The 13,891-nt window shown below is 39.5% G+C and overlaps 1 protein-coding gene across 2 annotated transcripts in view; it reads right to left on the bottom strand.

Annotated features, from left to right (window-relative positions):
- SLC25A13 (solute carrier family 25 member 13) overlaps positions 1-13,891 on the bottom strand; it is a 185,142-nt gene that overhangs the window by 27,020 nt on the left and 144,231 nt on the right. For both annotated transcript variants that reach the window (XM_004470737.4, XM_071215167.1), the window contains one exon: positions 4,120-4,260. In XM_004470737.4, the coding sequence (XP_004470794.1) occupies positions 4,120-4,260 (141 nt within the window). The remainder of the gene's footprint in view (positions 1-4,119; positions 4,261-13,891) is intronic.

Here is a 13,891-nt window from a genome sequence, read left to right as displayed (position 1 = left end):
TGGCTAAACAGGGCTCATAGCCTTTAAAAAAATGGATTTAAAAAAAAAAAAAGATATATCAGGACATCATTCATATAAATATGTTACCAAGGTAAAACTGAGTAAACCAAGGTAAAACTCATGCAAATTTGTTGGAGTGCAATTGACAAAAATAATCTACTCTAAAAAAGATGTCCCTTGATCTGACAATTTCATGGCTAGGAATTTATCATTGGTAAATACTAACAACAGAAAGTTAAAATATACTCTGTGTTCACCATTGTATTGCTTGTAATAGCCTCAAACTGGAAATAACACAAAATACCCATTAATAGAAGACTTGTTAAAAAAAACTTTTTGAGTGTTATACAGCTATTACAAGATATAATACATGTGACAGTTTGAAGTTCTTTTATGAATCCCAAAGAGGAAAAGATCATGTTTTTAAACTAATCCGTTCCTTTTGATTGGACTACGTCAGTGAGGCACAGCATAGGTTGGGTTTTTGCCTTCTTGCTGGGCCTTACATAAATGGAGACACAGAGGAAGAGACACCCAGGACAAGGCAGCGCTGCCATTTTGGCCTGGCCATGTGAGAGACAGTGCCCATATTTCTAGGGGCCAGAGCCAATGTTTAATTTTCCGAATATCAGTGCCTGCAAAGTTCTGTTTGCAAAAGATTTTCAACAATGCTTGATGGAGCCTCTGTAAGTGCTACACAGTCCATTTTTTGTTCTCAACACGAAGCATGAACTGTTCCATTGCTTGCTAATGAAGAATCCTTTGGACTGTATCAGCCATTTAATGTTAAATGACAAATTTCATGCCCAAGGTGTCATCTGTACGCTCATTAAAACTCAGAGGGCTCCTATGGAAAAGGCCATGTCCAACAAGAGATGTGTACCACTTTTCTATGACAATTTAATTTATCATATTTACCCAGAAGCCTATGCAACAAAACAAAGTTACCCAGGAAAAGGGAAATACATTCCCATAAATCCTTATGAAAAGTAAGTCCATGTTACAAATTATTTTCCCACTCTGAACATCATACTCAAATAGCTCTTCCAAAGATAGTATTCTGCCTTTTCTTTAATCACCTACCTACTCTGTCCCTACAACTAAATCTCTTTAATCCTTACCTCTTAAGAGGTGCGCTTTGTTTACCTGGTTCACTATCTCTGCTTTAACTATTTCTAACTTCAGGAATGTGAAATGTTTACGGCATCCAATTTTTTCTTTTCAATTGTAAATGGATTTCTAAAGCAAGTATTCTAATTGCCATTTATTGAGAAGTCACAGAATAATTTAGTATTTTGCAAGTGAATTCAGGAGAAAAACAGAAAGCCAGGTTAAGCCCAATTTAGGTGAGGTTAAGCACCTCAGGTCTAAACACACAGAAGCCATCAACCATTCACCCTCCTGGGTTCTGCATTGTGATGTTAATAGCAGCAAACAAAAGGACCAAGGAAGGAAAAGAAGATTACCCATCCCAACTAAAACTAGAACTGTGTTCAACCTTTTTAAAGACCCTAAAGGGGCATAAACCAGGTTTAAATGTATTAGGTCACTCCAGGTGATTTATATTTTTCTATCCAACCAAGACCAGAAATAGAGAAAAGTTTTATTACTAAAAGGCTCTAACCTGAAACAAAAACACATTAAGCTACATAGCAACGCTAAAGCCTACGATGCCCCTGCAAGAATGGATCTTTAATTGATGGAGGGGTGGGGTGGTCTTGGTAAGGAGAAGAGAGGGTCACAAGAAACCAAGCCTGGGCCTGGAGGTGGGTACTATCAATGGGGTTAAGAACCCAGGGAGGTAAAACAAGAACTAATGAGACAGAAAGGAACCCCACAACACAGAGAAGTCCAGACTCACAGATCGGAGAGAACTAGGTGATGCCATCAGCCCACAGAATGGACAAGGCTGTCCGGCCACTCTTTTGCAATGAAATCAAGTTTCCAGAACCTCAAAGTGTTTGTGAATTCATTGGTAATTATAATACACCTAAAACAGTTTTTTGTAAGGCAGCACCAAGCCCTGTGGCATGCTTCAGAACTAGAGTAAACCACTAGACTAGTAATTAAACTAAATTTATATGGGAGAGGTCTCGTGCTCAAACTTGAGCAATCCTGCTCACTTCAGGAAAGCAATTTTAGCACAAAAGCCGAAACAAGAAACTTCTGAGCCTCAATTTCAGCTCAGATACCATCTTTGTCAGCCTCTATTTACCCTAACAAAATCAGAGTACTATTTCCAAAGAGTGTTAAAGGGATTAGATTATAAAATACTGTGGAGATGAAAAGCACTAAGTCCTAGTCTAGTATCACTGGCAGGTAGTTTTAACAGTCTCTGTTTCTATATTAGCAAATAAGTTTTTTACGAGTTTATCCATCTAGACATTTCGATAACAGTCATTGCCTCAGTATCTAAGTGCTTTTTATCACACAACCAGTTGAAAAGACTGCTTGGCATCTTGTCAAAATGACATGCTGCTACATCGTGTTATAGACTGCAAGAGGCTAAAAATTTAGAAAAGGAGATGATTTTTCTTCAAATTGATCAACACTATGCCTGTGATAATACTGTTTATTTTTTATAGCTGGGTTATAGCTGGGTAATAAATTGGTAAATGAAACAGCTATAGAACATTTTGTCACATTGCACAATCACAGATTCAGTATTGTAAGTGCCACTTTGAAAATCAGCATGTTTATTTCTAAACACCATGTATGCCTAAATATAAGGCAAGCCCCACTCCTAAAGTTAACCCCAGAAAAGAGGGTGTCATATCATATTTGATCTCTGCAAAGTCTCAGATCATGGTGCACTCTCCCAAACACTTGACCTTGAGAAGTACAAAGTATCACTGGGGAAGGCAAATGAGCCTGAAATAAACTCACATACTACTAACGCTGGATTTTTTCAGAGGTAGCTTGAAGAATTCAGGTTAAAAAGATGAGTAAGGAAGTATTCCTAACTGTGGGCTCTTACAACGCAGTGGTGAATGTCGAAACACACCTTTTAAAGATCTCTAAAGGGCAATAAGGTAAGTCGTTACATTATCAGTTATGTCCTGCTATGTTCCAAATGAATTGGGAATGGGGCCTGGGAGAGGAGAAACTGTGGAAATGTCATGTGTGGGAGGGATAAAGTTTCCAGAGACAAACTCATACATGCAGTCCAAAACCCTTCATCTTGTACAACTTGGGATAGAAACGAAGACGAAATACTCTCCAAAACCATGGTAATGGATGATTTTGGAAAGTTTTGAATAAAATATTTCTTAATATGCAAGTATAGCAAAGACCAATGTTAATTTTTATAGGATATAATTTTGTATACTGGTGTGCAAATAAATGAAAAAAAATATTTTAAATAGATACTTGGCTTTTTCCTTTATATCCCCGCAAAGGTTTATTTATTCAAGTTGGCCATGAAACACTGTTTTGAATCTTCTTTGTAAAAACTAGCATCTTATATTTGATATAGCAATATATCAGGGCATATATACAGCTAATTCTAGTATATTGCCTTACAACTTTTTGGTAACAGAGTATGAAGAACAAATTTCGAGGATCCTATATAAAACCATTTTCAAAATGAAAAACAGTTAAGATTCAAAATAAATAATTATGATAAAGAATACTCATTTATAGGAAACTTCGACTAGGCTGGACTAAATAAGATCAGATCAGAAAATAAATTCTTGAGCTGGGATGGGCTTCTTCTTAAACAGAACCCAGCGGATCTCCCAAAAGACAGTGCCCTCAGCTCCTGCATCTCTCCCTCTTGGGGTACGGCACTGCGAACTAGGTTTTTTTAATCAAGACCGAATTCAAAGAAAGCTCCAGCCAGTTTTGCAGACAACTGTTGTGTACCTAACAACTCTGGTGGGCGTCTCTGACATCAGTCACCCTGGAGTTGTGGGTTTCTAAGGACAGTCTTCTCGTAGACGGTGGGAAAAGGCAGCTTTTTCTAACTGGCATGAAGTTGCCCACAGGTACCAGCAGCACTGCCTGAGCAGAACAGCATCTTCGGGTGTGGAAATGTAAGAAATGAACGTCATGCTAATGGTCAGTTCCTAGTCTAGGAGATGGGAATGCAATCAAATAAATGAGTCGAACAAAAGTTACCTTGTAGATCCCAAAGAACCCCAGGTCCCGCATGACGGACAGAGCACTAACTCGAGGACCAGTGGTGATTTCTCCAGCTACTTGCAAGCGGATCTTGACAATTTCTAAAGGATTTGTGAAAATCACTTGGGATCCTCCTGCCTAAAAGGAGAAAAAGAAATGAAACATTAGGACTGTGAAGGGGCAGTAAGGCACAAAAGGTAATGGTAAGGTGAATCAGAAGAGGCGAGTGATTGTTCTCTAGAAGCTCAGAATTTTCTAGCCTCAAGAGAATGTGGCTTCATTTCCTGTCCCATATTAATAAGTTAGTGGTGCGAGTTTGAGTCCTAATACAGTTACTGCCTAGGAAGCCCCGGGTGAAGAGGTCCCACCTCCTAAAGAGTGCAAAGACCAGAAAGGGACCAGCGGAGCCTCCCCAGGGTCCTCACACTAAAAGGACAAAGTCTTTACCTTGAAGCAGAAACAGGCAGCCTCAAGCAACTGCCACCACAGGGCTCAAAGTCAAGCACATGAGAGAAGTGACAAAAGAAAACCAACGAGTGTACAAATAACAAGATGCAGATCTGCCTCTCAGAATAGCGAAGAGGCAAAGGTCCACACGGGATGGACTTCATGATTCTGGCAAAGATACAAAAACTGCCAGAGAACATGTAAGCTTAGTTGAAAGCAATTTTTTCTTCTCTTAAAAAAAAAAATCTGGTAGATCATTGAAAAACACTTTATGGAGTTACAAATTCTTATACGTTTATTTTTATATTACCTCTATATAGAACTACTCTTCTCATATAAGATAAGTGGTATGGCAAAGCATTAAAAGTATGCATTAAGTCAATTATGGCCTAAACTTTGAACAATTTGTGTTGTTTCATTCCAATGATGGCTGCATGCCACACCCCTGAGATCATCAGTGAAAATCTTTAAAGTGTAATATAAGGGAAAATTTAAGCAAGCTATTTTGAGGTTAAGCCTGTATTTATTCTAAGCAATTAAATTCTTTCTCACTTTACTTCAACTTGTTATTCCTTGTCACAAATATACTAATATCATCCAAACTAAGGCCAGCATGCAGAATAGTTCAGAATACTTACTATGTAGTGAAGTCAGCAAAGCCAGACCAGCTTAGTAGATGCCATCATGGTAATAAGTATAATTCGGGTCATCATCCTATGAAACCACTTGCTAGGTTCTCTTATCCCACTAGCCAATGTATGTGCCCTCATCAAATGGCCTTTACTAACCAAAATTAGCTACAAGGATGTTGCAATAAAAATTAGGATGATCTTAGTATCCCAAATGGAAGGGATGGAATCAACAAATTTAACAGTGTTCATGCAATGAGATACTATGCAGCTAAAAAAATATCATGGGAGAATGTTCAATAGATACAGTTAAATAAAACCCTCCTATTTCTAAAGTACACATACACCTTCCCCCTCATTTTCTCCCTCCACCCTTTAAAAGAAATAAACCAAAGTGGTGCTTTTGAGGTAGTCGGATTACAAATATTTTGGTTTTTTATTCTACATAAATAGTCATAAATTAATTTTATAAAGAAAAATAAATACTTCTGCAAAACTTATCTAATATACAGGACAATGTTAACAATGTTTACCCACTAAGCTCCCAAATAAAATTGTCTTTTCGTTTTTATTAACATGATATTTTAAGTGAAGCTGTGCTTATATTAAAAAACATACGAGGCTTTTCCCTCTCATATTAAAACTGCTCAGAGGCAACTGCTCTCTCCTCTGTACTCGCTACCTCCTTTTGCCTCCTCCATGTTTTGCCATCACCTTCATCTCTTGGTTGAAAAAAGATAATTAAAAATTTTTTAAAACTAACCTGGGGATCACTGAAAGGCAAAAGAGGGTTTCTGAAAATGGGAAGTAGAGCACAAGCCCACCGCGCAGGGAACTAAGTCAGCTTCCTCGGGTTGCCTTGAAGGGCCTTTTGTTCCCAGCTCCACCGCTCTGAGCTCCGCTCTCCCTACAGGCAGCTTGAAACATCTCACCCCCACCCCCTGCCCCAGCACCTGTGCTTTTTGTGGGTTTGCACCTACACCCTTCCATGTGACACACAGGGAGTTAAGGTTGTCAGGATAAAGAGAAGAAACCAAGCTTGCCCAGTAATGTGTGATGGGAGCAACCAGGAATAGAAAACAGGTTCTCTGGGTGTTCCCAAAGCAGAGCTCTCTTTGTATAAAAAGGAAAACAGTGTGAAAAGGTTAAAATGAAAAAATTTTCAATTTAAAATTCTTTTATGGGGCAGCATTGTAGAGAAAGATTACTGAATTGGAATTAGCCTGCAGGCTGATTTTAAAAACCCCAGAAGCGGATAAGAACACCTCTATCAAGGCTAAGATGAGAAGCAATCCATCTGCATGATACTCTTGAAGTTTAAAAGAGGTCCTCATCCAAGTACTGCCAACAGTACGTAAGAAAACCACTGAATCTGACATGCAGACCGAACCTTACCCCTCTTATTTTTCCAAACCATCTCACTTGTTATGAGAATCAAAGAGATGTTGATTGCAAAGCAGCCGATATTGTACATAAGACATAGCAGTCCCTCCAAACATGTTGGTTTCTTTCCCCCTTTCTCCTGACCTGGTGGTTCTCCTCCCTGCTTGCATGCTAGAATCACTTTTTAAAAGCTTCAGACAAGGTAAATCAGAATTTCTGCATCCATCCTTTTAAAAATGTTTCCTACATGATTACAATGGGCAGTCATGATTGAGAACCACTTCACTACACCATCTCTGGGATTCTTTTGAATTCTGAAATTCTGTTAAACAGCTTACATAAAGCTGTGATTTCAAAACCCAGTTTTCCATATTATTTCAGAGAGTAACTACAAGCCACCATTTGTTTTATATGTGATCTCATAAATTTTCATACATACCAAAGTGGCACCATTATTAAATGGTACAATTCTTAGGTACAGATTGCTGTTGTATTATATTATATTATATTTTTATTAATACCGATAAAAGTCGCTAACATCTTTTACAATAAAATGAGAACTTATACTCAACTCTCTGGCTCCAAGCCAAGTAACGGCTACACAATCTTTTAGCACAGCAAAGTGAATTCAATCACCAGCCAGGGATTATGCAAAAGTAAATTCACTTTGGAGAGCTGCAGGAAACAGCAGCGTTGGGAAGAGAGTGCAGCAATAACAGGAAAAAACACTTACATATCTGTTCCCTCCTGTGGGCTCAGAAAGAAAAAGCCTACAGACTCAAAGTGTCACACTGCAGAAATGCTGAAGATGAATCAGGCCCTTTGGAGTCAAGCTGGAAGGAAATGAGAGACTCCCAGGCACCAAAAAAAGATGCTTATCATCAGATGCAGTGTCTGGGCATCGCCGTGACTTGTTCGCTGAGCAGCGCACTGCTTGCTGCTCTTCCGACTCCTGGGCTATTGTCCATTCACAGTACCTTGTGCGTGTCTCTCCTTTGCAGAGATCAAAGAACCAAACCAGCAGACAACGGACAGGCTCGCCTATTGTGTACAATGTCTTTGTGTCCCTCAACACTTCAAGAGAGCTCTGGCTGTGTGAAGATATTTGGGACTTTTTTTGGTGCAATTTTATCACAAATCAGTTCCCTATGACTCCCTGGATCTATGGCAAGTTGGACAGAGGAAGATTTTCCATGCTGGAATTGACTCAGTGTGGCATATTACATTTACAGTGGGTACACTGACTTCTCTACAGGTATTTGCACAGTATTTTTTGTTACGGAGACCTTAGTTACTACCTAATGTCTGGATCCATCTAATGAGACACAACTATCACAGACTCACCTCAGCTACCGGGTTATTCATTTATTTATTCATCAGCTATTTACCTGCAAATACGTTCAGAGTTTGTCAAAGGAATGCAGGAACCTGAGATGAATAAGAAAGTATTCCTATTCTCAAGGAGCCTGAAGTTGGGGTAGAGATAATGAATATTTATTAGGCATCTATTAGGGCCGATCAGGATATTGCTTTGCATATATAATAAAGTTGCAGTCCATCCATGAGGAAGTTTTTTCAGATTTTACTTAAAAGGAAATTGAGGCACAGAAATTGTGCGCCCAAGGCTATACAACCAGACACAGGGGAGAAGATTCACTACTGAGTTCAACAACTGTATGCCTCACGGCTACAGAAAAGGGCAACGAGAAAAGATATTCCTAACATATGAGAAGAACTCAGAGCCAGGCAATTCACAGGAGGGCAAGGTATTCCTGGCTGGGCTGAACGAGGTATTCTGGGGAGGTGATAGGAAATATAAGAAGGTAACACATTAGCTGGAGAATGAAACGAGATTAGGAATTATGTGATCCAGGCGGAGAATGGCACAAAGGCACTGTGACAAATGAGTGCCACACTTACATGGGCAACAAATCCAGCCGCCCATCTGATGTAGAGAAAAGTTGATCAAATGAAGTTTTAATAAGGATGACAATTTTGAAATCAGCCTCATTATCAATTAACATTTATTTACTGTTTTTCATGTAACCAGGCATTGGGCTAAGAGATTTATAAGAAATTTCTCATAACATCTTGAGGTCAAAATATTATCATTCTAGCTTCACAAGTGAGCACACTGAGGCTGAAAGGGGTGAGGGGGACCATGTAACTTGCCAGAGGTCACACAGCTAGGGCGGTGAGGGTTGGGTTCAATGCTAGACCTGCTGGACACCAGAACCTCAGCACTTGCTTAAAACAGCTTAGCATGGCAGCAGGAAAGAATTAACCAGAGCAGTTCACTTCAGACAACACAGAAGTTGTCTGATGGAGAATGGCCAAAAATAAGGTCGTTGGGATCAAATCATGGAAGGCCTAGAATGCATATGAAGAACATGGCTGCTTTCTGGAGATGGGGGCAAGGGGAGCTGGTAAAACAAGGTTTGGGAGAGGGAGAATATCCTGACTAGTGTTTATGCCTTAGGAAAATTACTCAGCAACAGAGGGAAGAGGGTTCACTGGGGAGGGAGTAACAGGAAGCAGGGATAACAATTGGGGTTTTAACAGTCTAGGTGGGAGAATAAGAGCGAGAATTAGAAGAATTACATAGAATTAGAAGAATTATACAGTGAGGTGGATAGGGGGAGTAACGCATGCAATGGAGACCAGTAGGGCTTGGCTGCAGATTATGGAACAAAGAGAGGGAATAGGGTGAAAGATAGGATCTGAATTTTTGCTCCCATGTAATAGGAACAAAGTGATGTAAAGAAAAATATGGGTTCAGTGTAAGACTACTACTTTTGAGATGAGAGTGGGGTTCAACAAATACCATATCTAGAAGGCAATAAAAATGAAAAGTCAAGTTGGAAGTTAAGGACTGTGGTACAGAAGAGGGTGTCAGCCCACATATGTTAACTGAAGGCATGAACTGTATGGAGTGGGAGGAACAGACCTAGGAAATGGTGAGAGACCTCCGCTGTATACCAGTCTACAGTGATGGAGGCACAGGAGTTAAGAAAGGAAGCTTCCAGAGGGAGGAAGGTGAAATAGCCAGCAATGTCTACTGTCACAGGTAGGTAAAATCCAAATACATGGAGTGACCTATGAGGCCTAGATGATAGGACTGAGAAGTAGATGCAGACCATACAGCTTGTATCATCTACACTTTCAAGTGAAGGGAAAGAGAATGCATTGCCATGTGACAGAAAAGCTAAAAAACCCCAAGATTGCTGGCTAGCAGAAGATATTGGTTGTGGGAGTTAGCAAGTTTTGCAGTCTCTGAAACCATGAGCCAATAAATTCCTGTTGGTAAGCCAACCCATTGTATGGTATTTGTTTTAGCAGCTAGGAAACAAAACACATGGAATAATTTAAATGAATTGTAAAAAAACCAAAATTATAGATATTTTTGAGAGACAAAAGATTTCAATATTGGAGAAACAAATATTATCCTTAGATAGGGAGACTCCATGTTGTAAAGATGCCTACAATTTGTAGGTTTGCCTACAAATTAATTTAAAACGCAAATGTTGTAAAAATTCAATTTTCCTGTATATGAAAAAAAAGTCAAATGTTGTAAAGATGTCAGTTTTTCCAAAAATTAATTTAAAATGCAAAGCAATATCCTAATAGGGCTTCCAGAAGACTTTATTACTATTATTTTAAAATAGTTTCACCTTTTAGTTCATGAATTATGGGTCAATGTTGAACTGAGAGCATTGCACATGAGAACAACTATTCTGATGCAGATTCTGAATAAAAGGCCAACTGTCATCAGCACACAAGGATCAGCTCACCATTCTGTATGCAAGAACATTCTGGAATGTTCTTAACTAAAAGAAACCTGTGTCAGTCCACATTAAGACACACTTATGACATTTAGCACAAGACTAGATAAATGAAAACATTAAAATATGTAGGATCATTGAGTACCTTGAAAAGGTATATAAGAAGTACTATTCAGTGGCACAGTTATGACAGAGCTTGAGCCTTTTCTATCTATAGCTCCCTGCCCAATGCACATATTTGGTAGCGTCCTAATGAGATGCTATGGTTTCCTAATCGTTTTTGTTTAGAAGGTGAAGAGTAGGGAAATGGTTTTCATCCATTTCATCATCAATCCAAAGATGCTAAAGAAGAGTACAGTTCATCATACCTCTGGGATAGTCTCCAACTTCTACTGATGCTTGCTTCCCAGAAATCTTGACTTTTTTTCTCTTTATTTACAAAGTAAAGTAGTTAACCAAGAGGCCCAGTATGCTGGAGAAATTCCAAGAGTCTGAAAGTATGAGCAACCAGAACCACTTGGACCAAAATCCTGTTGCATAAAATTCAACGGCTTATATGGGAATTCTCTCTTCCCAGTTGCCCAAGATTTTTCTGTGAAGTATGTATTTTCAAACTGTGGTTAATTCTAGAGAAGAAACCCCAGGAATAGACTCCAATATTCCTCCTCCCTCCTTTGTTTTGTGTTCCTTGCACTAGCTCATCTTATCCTTCTGACTTTTATGGGACCTGGAGGCTGTAGCCTTTCTTCCAGCATGTAGCATCTCTCACTCCAGGGGTCTCTGCACTGCTCACTTCCAGTCAGCCCTCTAACAATGTACTCTAGGTCTGTCCTCCGGGTCCCTCCCGGGAAGTATGAAGTTTCCCTTCCACCAGGTAGGGGCATTCATCCTGAAACTTCCGTCTCAGGAGTAAACTGCCCAAGCATATGACCAGGAAAAAAAAGCAAAGGTCTTCAAATGAGTATGGCCCTGCATCTTAAATCCCTTTTTCCTCTCCCTTCTGGAGATAGATACCAGTCAGATCTTGAGTATCTTCTACATCGCAGGCAGTGTGCTAGACTCTTCACGGACATTATCTCCTTCACACACCTAACAATGTGAGCACATGCTATATTACACCTGAGTTCTAGGAATGAGGAAACAGAAGTATGGACCTCTGTCCAAGACAGAGATAAAATGTGAACCCAGGCCTGCCTGATTCCTAACCCAAGCTCGTAACTATTACACTAATTTCCCTACAGATTCATTTTCAGTTCTTTCTTTCATTCTTCAATAGACCACCTTCCTGAATCTTTAATTAACCTGATTATATGTACTAGGATTCCCAAGATTTGGAGCAAATTTGCCTAAAGGAGATAAATAAATAATTCAGAGATACTAAAGCATATCAAGAAATAAGGAAGAGAGATGTTTTCCTAGGTACAATACAACTGATTTTCATCAGATGCATCAACTTTTTTCTTTGTAGATTAGTCAATAAATCATGAGGAAGACAGGCCAGAGGGCAGTAAATTTCCTAAATCATGCCAAATCTGAATTTGTGAGGAATACATAAGTATAACTAGTGGTATATTTTTAATTTTCTTCAACTGGTCTTGCAGAATAATTTCAGTGGTGTAGATTTTATCTAAATATAGAACAAGTAGCTCAGGATAGGTACACTAGACAGGCCTGGATTTTAATTCAGGCTTAAACATATCTTGTTATGTTACGTTGGCCAAGTTCTTCAACCCTACCAAGTCTCAGAGTTCTCTTCTATAGCATGGGGACCACTGTACCTCATAGACTCTCTTGAGGATTAAGTCAGGCGATATGTACACACTGCATGGTACCTGCCATTGAGCAATCGGTCAAGAAACAGAGGCAACTGGTGGAAGTGGGCATGGCTCTTGGTTAAGCAGCCTTGGCCTGGGCTGGATCCTTGCACTGCTACACATCAAATGTGTGACCTTTGGCCAATCGCCTAACCTACCCCACACCAAACTTCCTTCACCTGCAAAGTAAGCATGTCAACATGAATGATTATTTATGCTTTCAACCAATGTTAACTGTGCACCAACTCTAGAGCAGGCTTATGGGAGTGAACAAACCTGACAGAGATTCCCACCATTGCAGAGCATAAATCCAGCTGTTATGTATAGGGTATGTGAGGATTAAATGACAATATATACAGAGAGTGCTTATCCCAGTGCCTAGCATACCATAAATGCTCAATCAAAGATACTGATCATCAAGATATACAACTATTCAGCTTACCCACACCCCTCAAAGCCAGCGCAGGAAAGTTCTCAAATTTTTTCTTCCCTAGAAACTTGTAAATTAAACTTAAAGAATTTTCTTTTTGGGAAACAATAGTGGGAGTAAGCAATGGTAGGAAGTAGCTGCCTAAGGTAAAAATTAATTCTTTCCTCTTTTTTTTGGTAAAATGGGTGGTGGGCAATGTGGGGGAGCTCAACAAATCTTGATAGTTTTAATTTGGACTCAAGATAGCTAAAGAAGTTCAACAAGATGTGGGGGTTTTAAATTCTGAAACTCTTTCATTATTGAGAAATGGCCAATCCTGTCCTGCTTTAGGCACTGGTATAAATCACAATGGCTAGAGAACCAGCACAGAGTTTTCTTGGACTGGTCTCCCCCGGTGCATTCACATGTATACTTTCCCCAACATGGCCAGATTATTTTGCACCTCTGACAACAACGGGGACCAAGAAAGAGAAAAGTGAATGGGTGCAACACAAAAGCTTCCCACTGCTAAAACAACACGCAGTTCACCTTATCTCTGACCAGGCAACAAGGCTGTATATGAGAGGCAACACAAATGCCCCTTATCTTCAAGATCAACCTCTGATCTTTTGGACCTGTAAAGCTGTCCCAAGAGGACGCTGGAAAGTGCATATGTCCATGCGACTGTTTCCGCTTTTGTGATTGCTGTCTGAAGTATACGATCTTCATGAATTCACCTTTGCATCCAGGAGGGCTGAGAACAACCAGAAAGGGAAATGGGACCGTGCAAGTTACAGCTATGTCAGCATGAAGCCCAAGCTCCAAGCTCTTCAAACGATAGGGCTCGTTGACATGAAGCACTATTATTTCCAAATGCTCTAATTTCTCATGACACAGTCCTCAAGTCTCAAAGTAAAATGATAGGATTTTTCTTCTAATGTCCCCTTTCTGAAACAGGCTAGATACATACAGCCTGCAGAGAACTTGGCACGTGGCTCCTAACAGTGCTTCTTTTGCTTAGTGCCGTGATGCTTCTGAAAGCTTGATTTTATTTTCTTCTCTTCCTCACAAGTTTGTCATCCAAATTCCTCTTGCTATGTTACATAATGATTTACTTCATTGTTGACACCCGTGATTCTGCATAAGCAACTCTATTGTGAGAAGTATTCATTTCTTTTTTAAAAGCAGAATTTCAAGAAATCAAATACTTAGAAAGGTGACAACAAAATACAGAATCCTACTGCCCTGCCCCAATTTTTCTAAGCTTTTCAAGAGCAGTGACTTTCACTACAATGATCTTCACGA

The sequence above is a fragment of the Dasypus novemcinctus genome, chromosome 5 (assembly GCF_030445035.2).
Source record: "Dasypus novemcinctus isolate mDasNov1 chromosome 5, mDasNov1.1.hap2, whole genome shotgun sequence".
Classification (NCBI taxonomy): domain Eukaryota; kingdom Metazoa; phylum Chordata; class Mammalia; order Cingulata; family Dasypodidae; genus Dasypus; species Dasypus novemcinctus.
The sequence above is the reverse complement of the archived record's forward strand: the minus strand, read 5'-3'. Positions and strand labels throughout refer to the sequence as shown.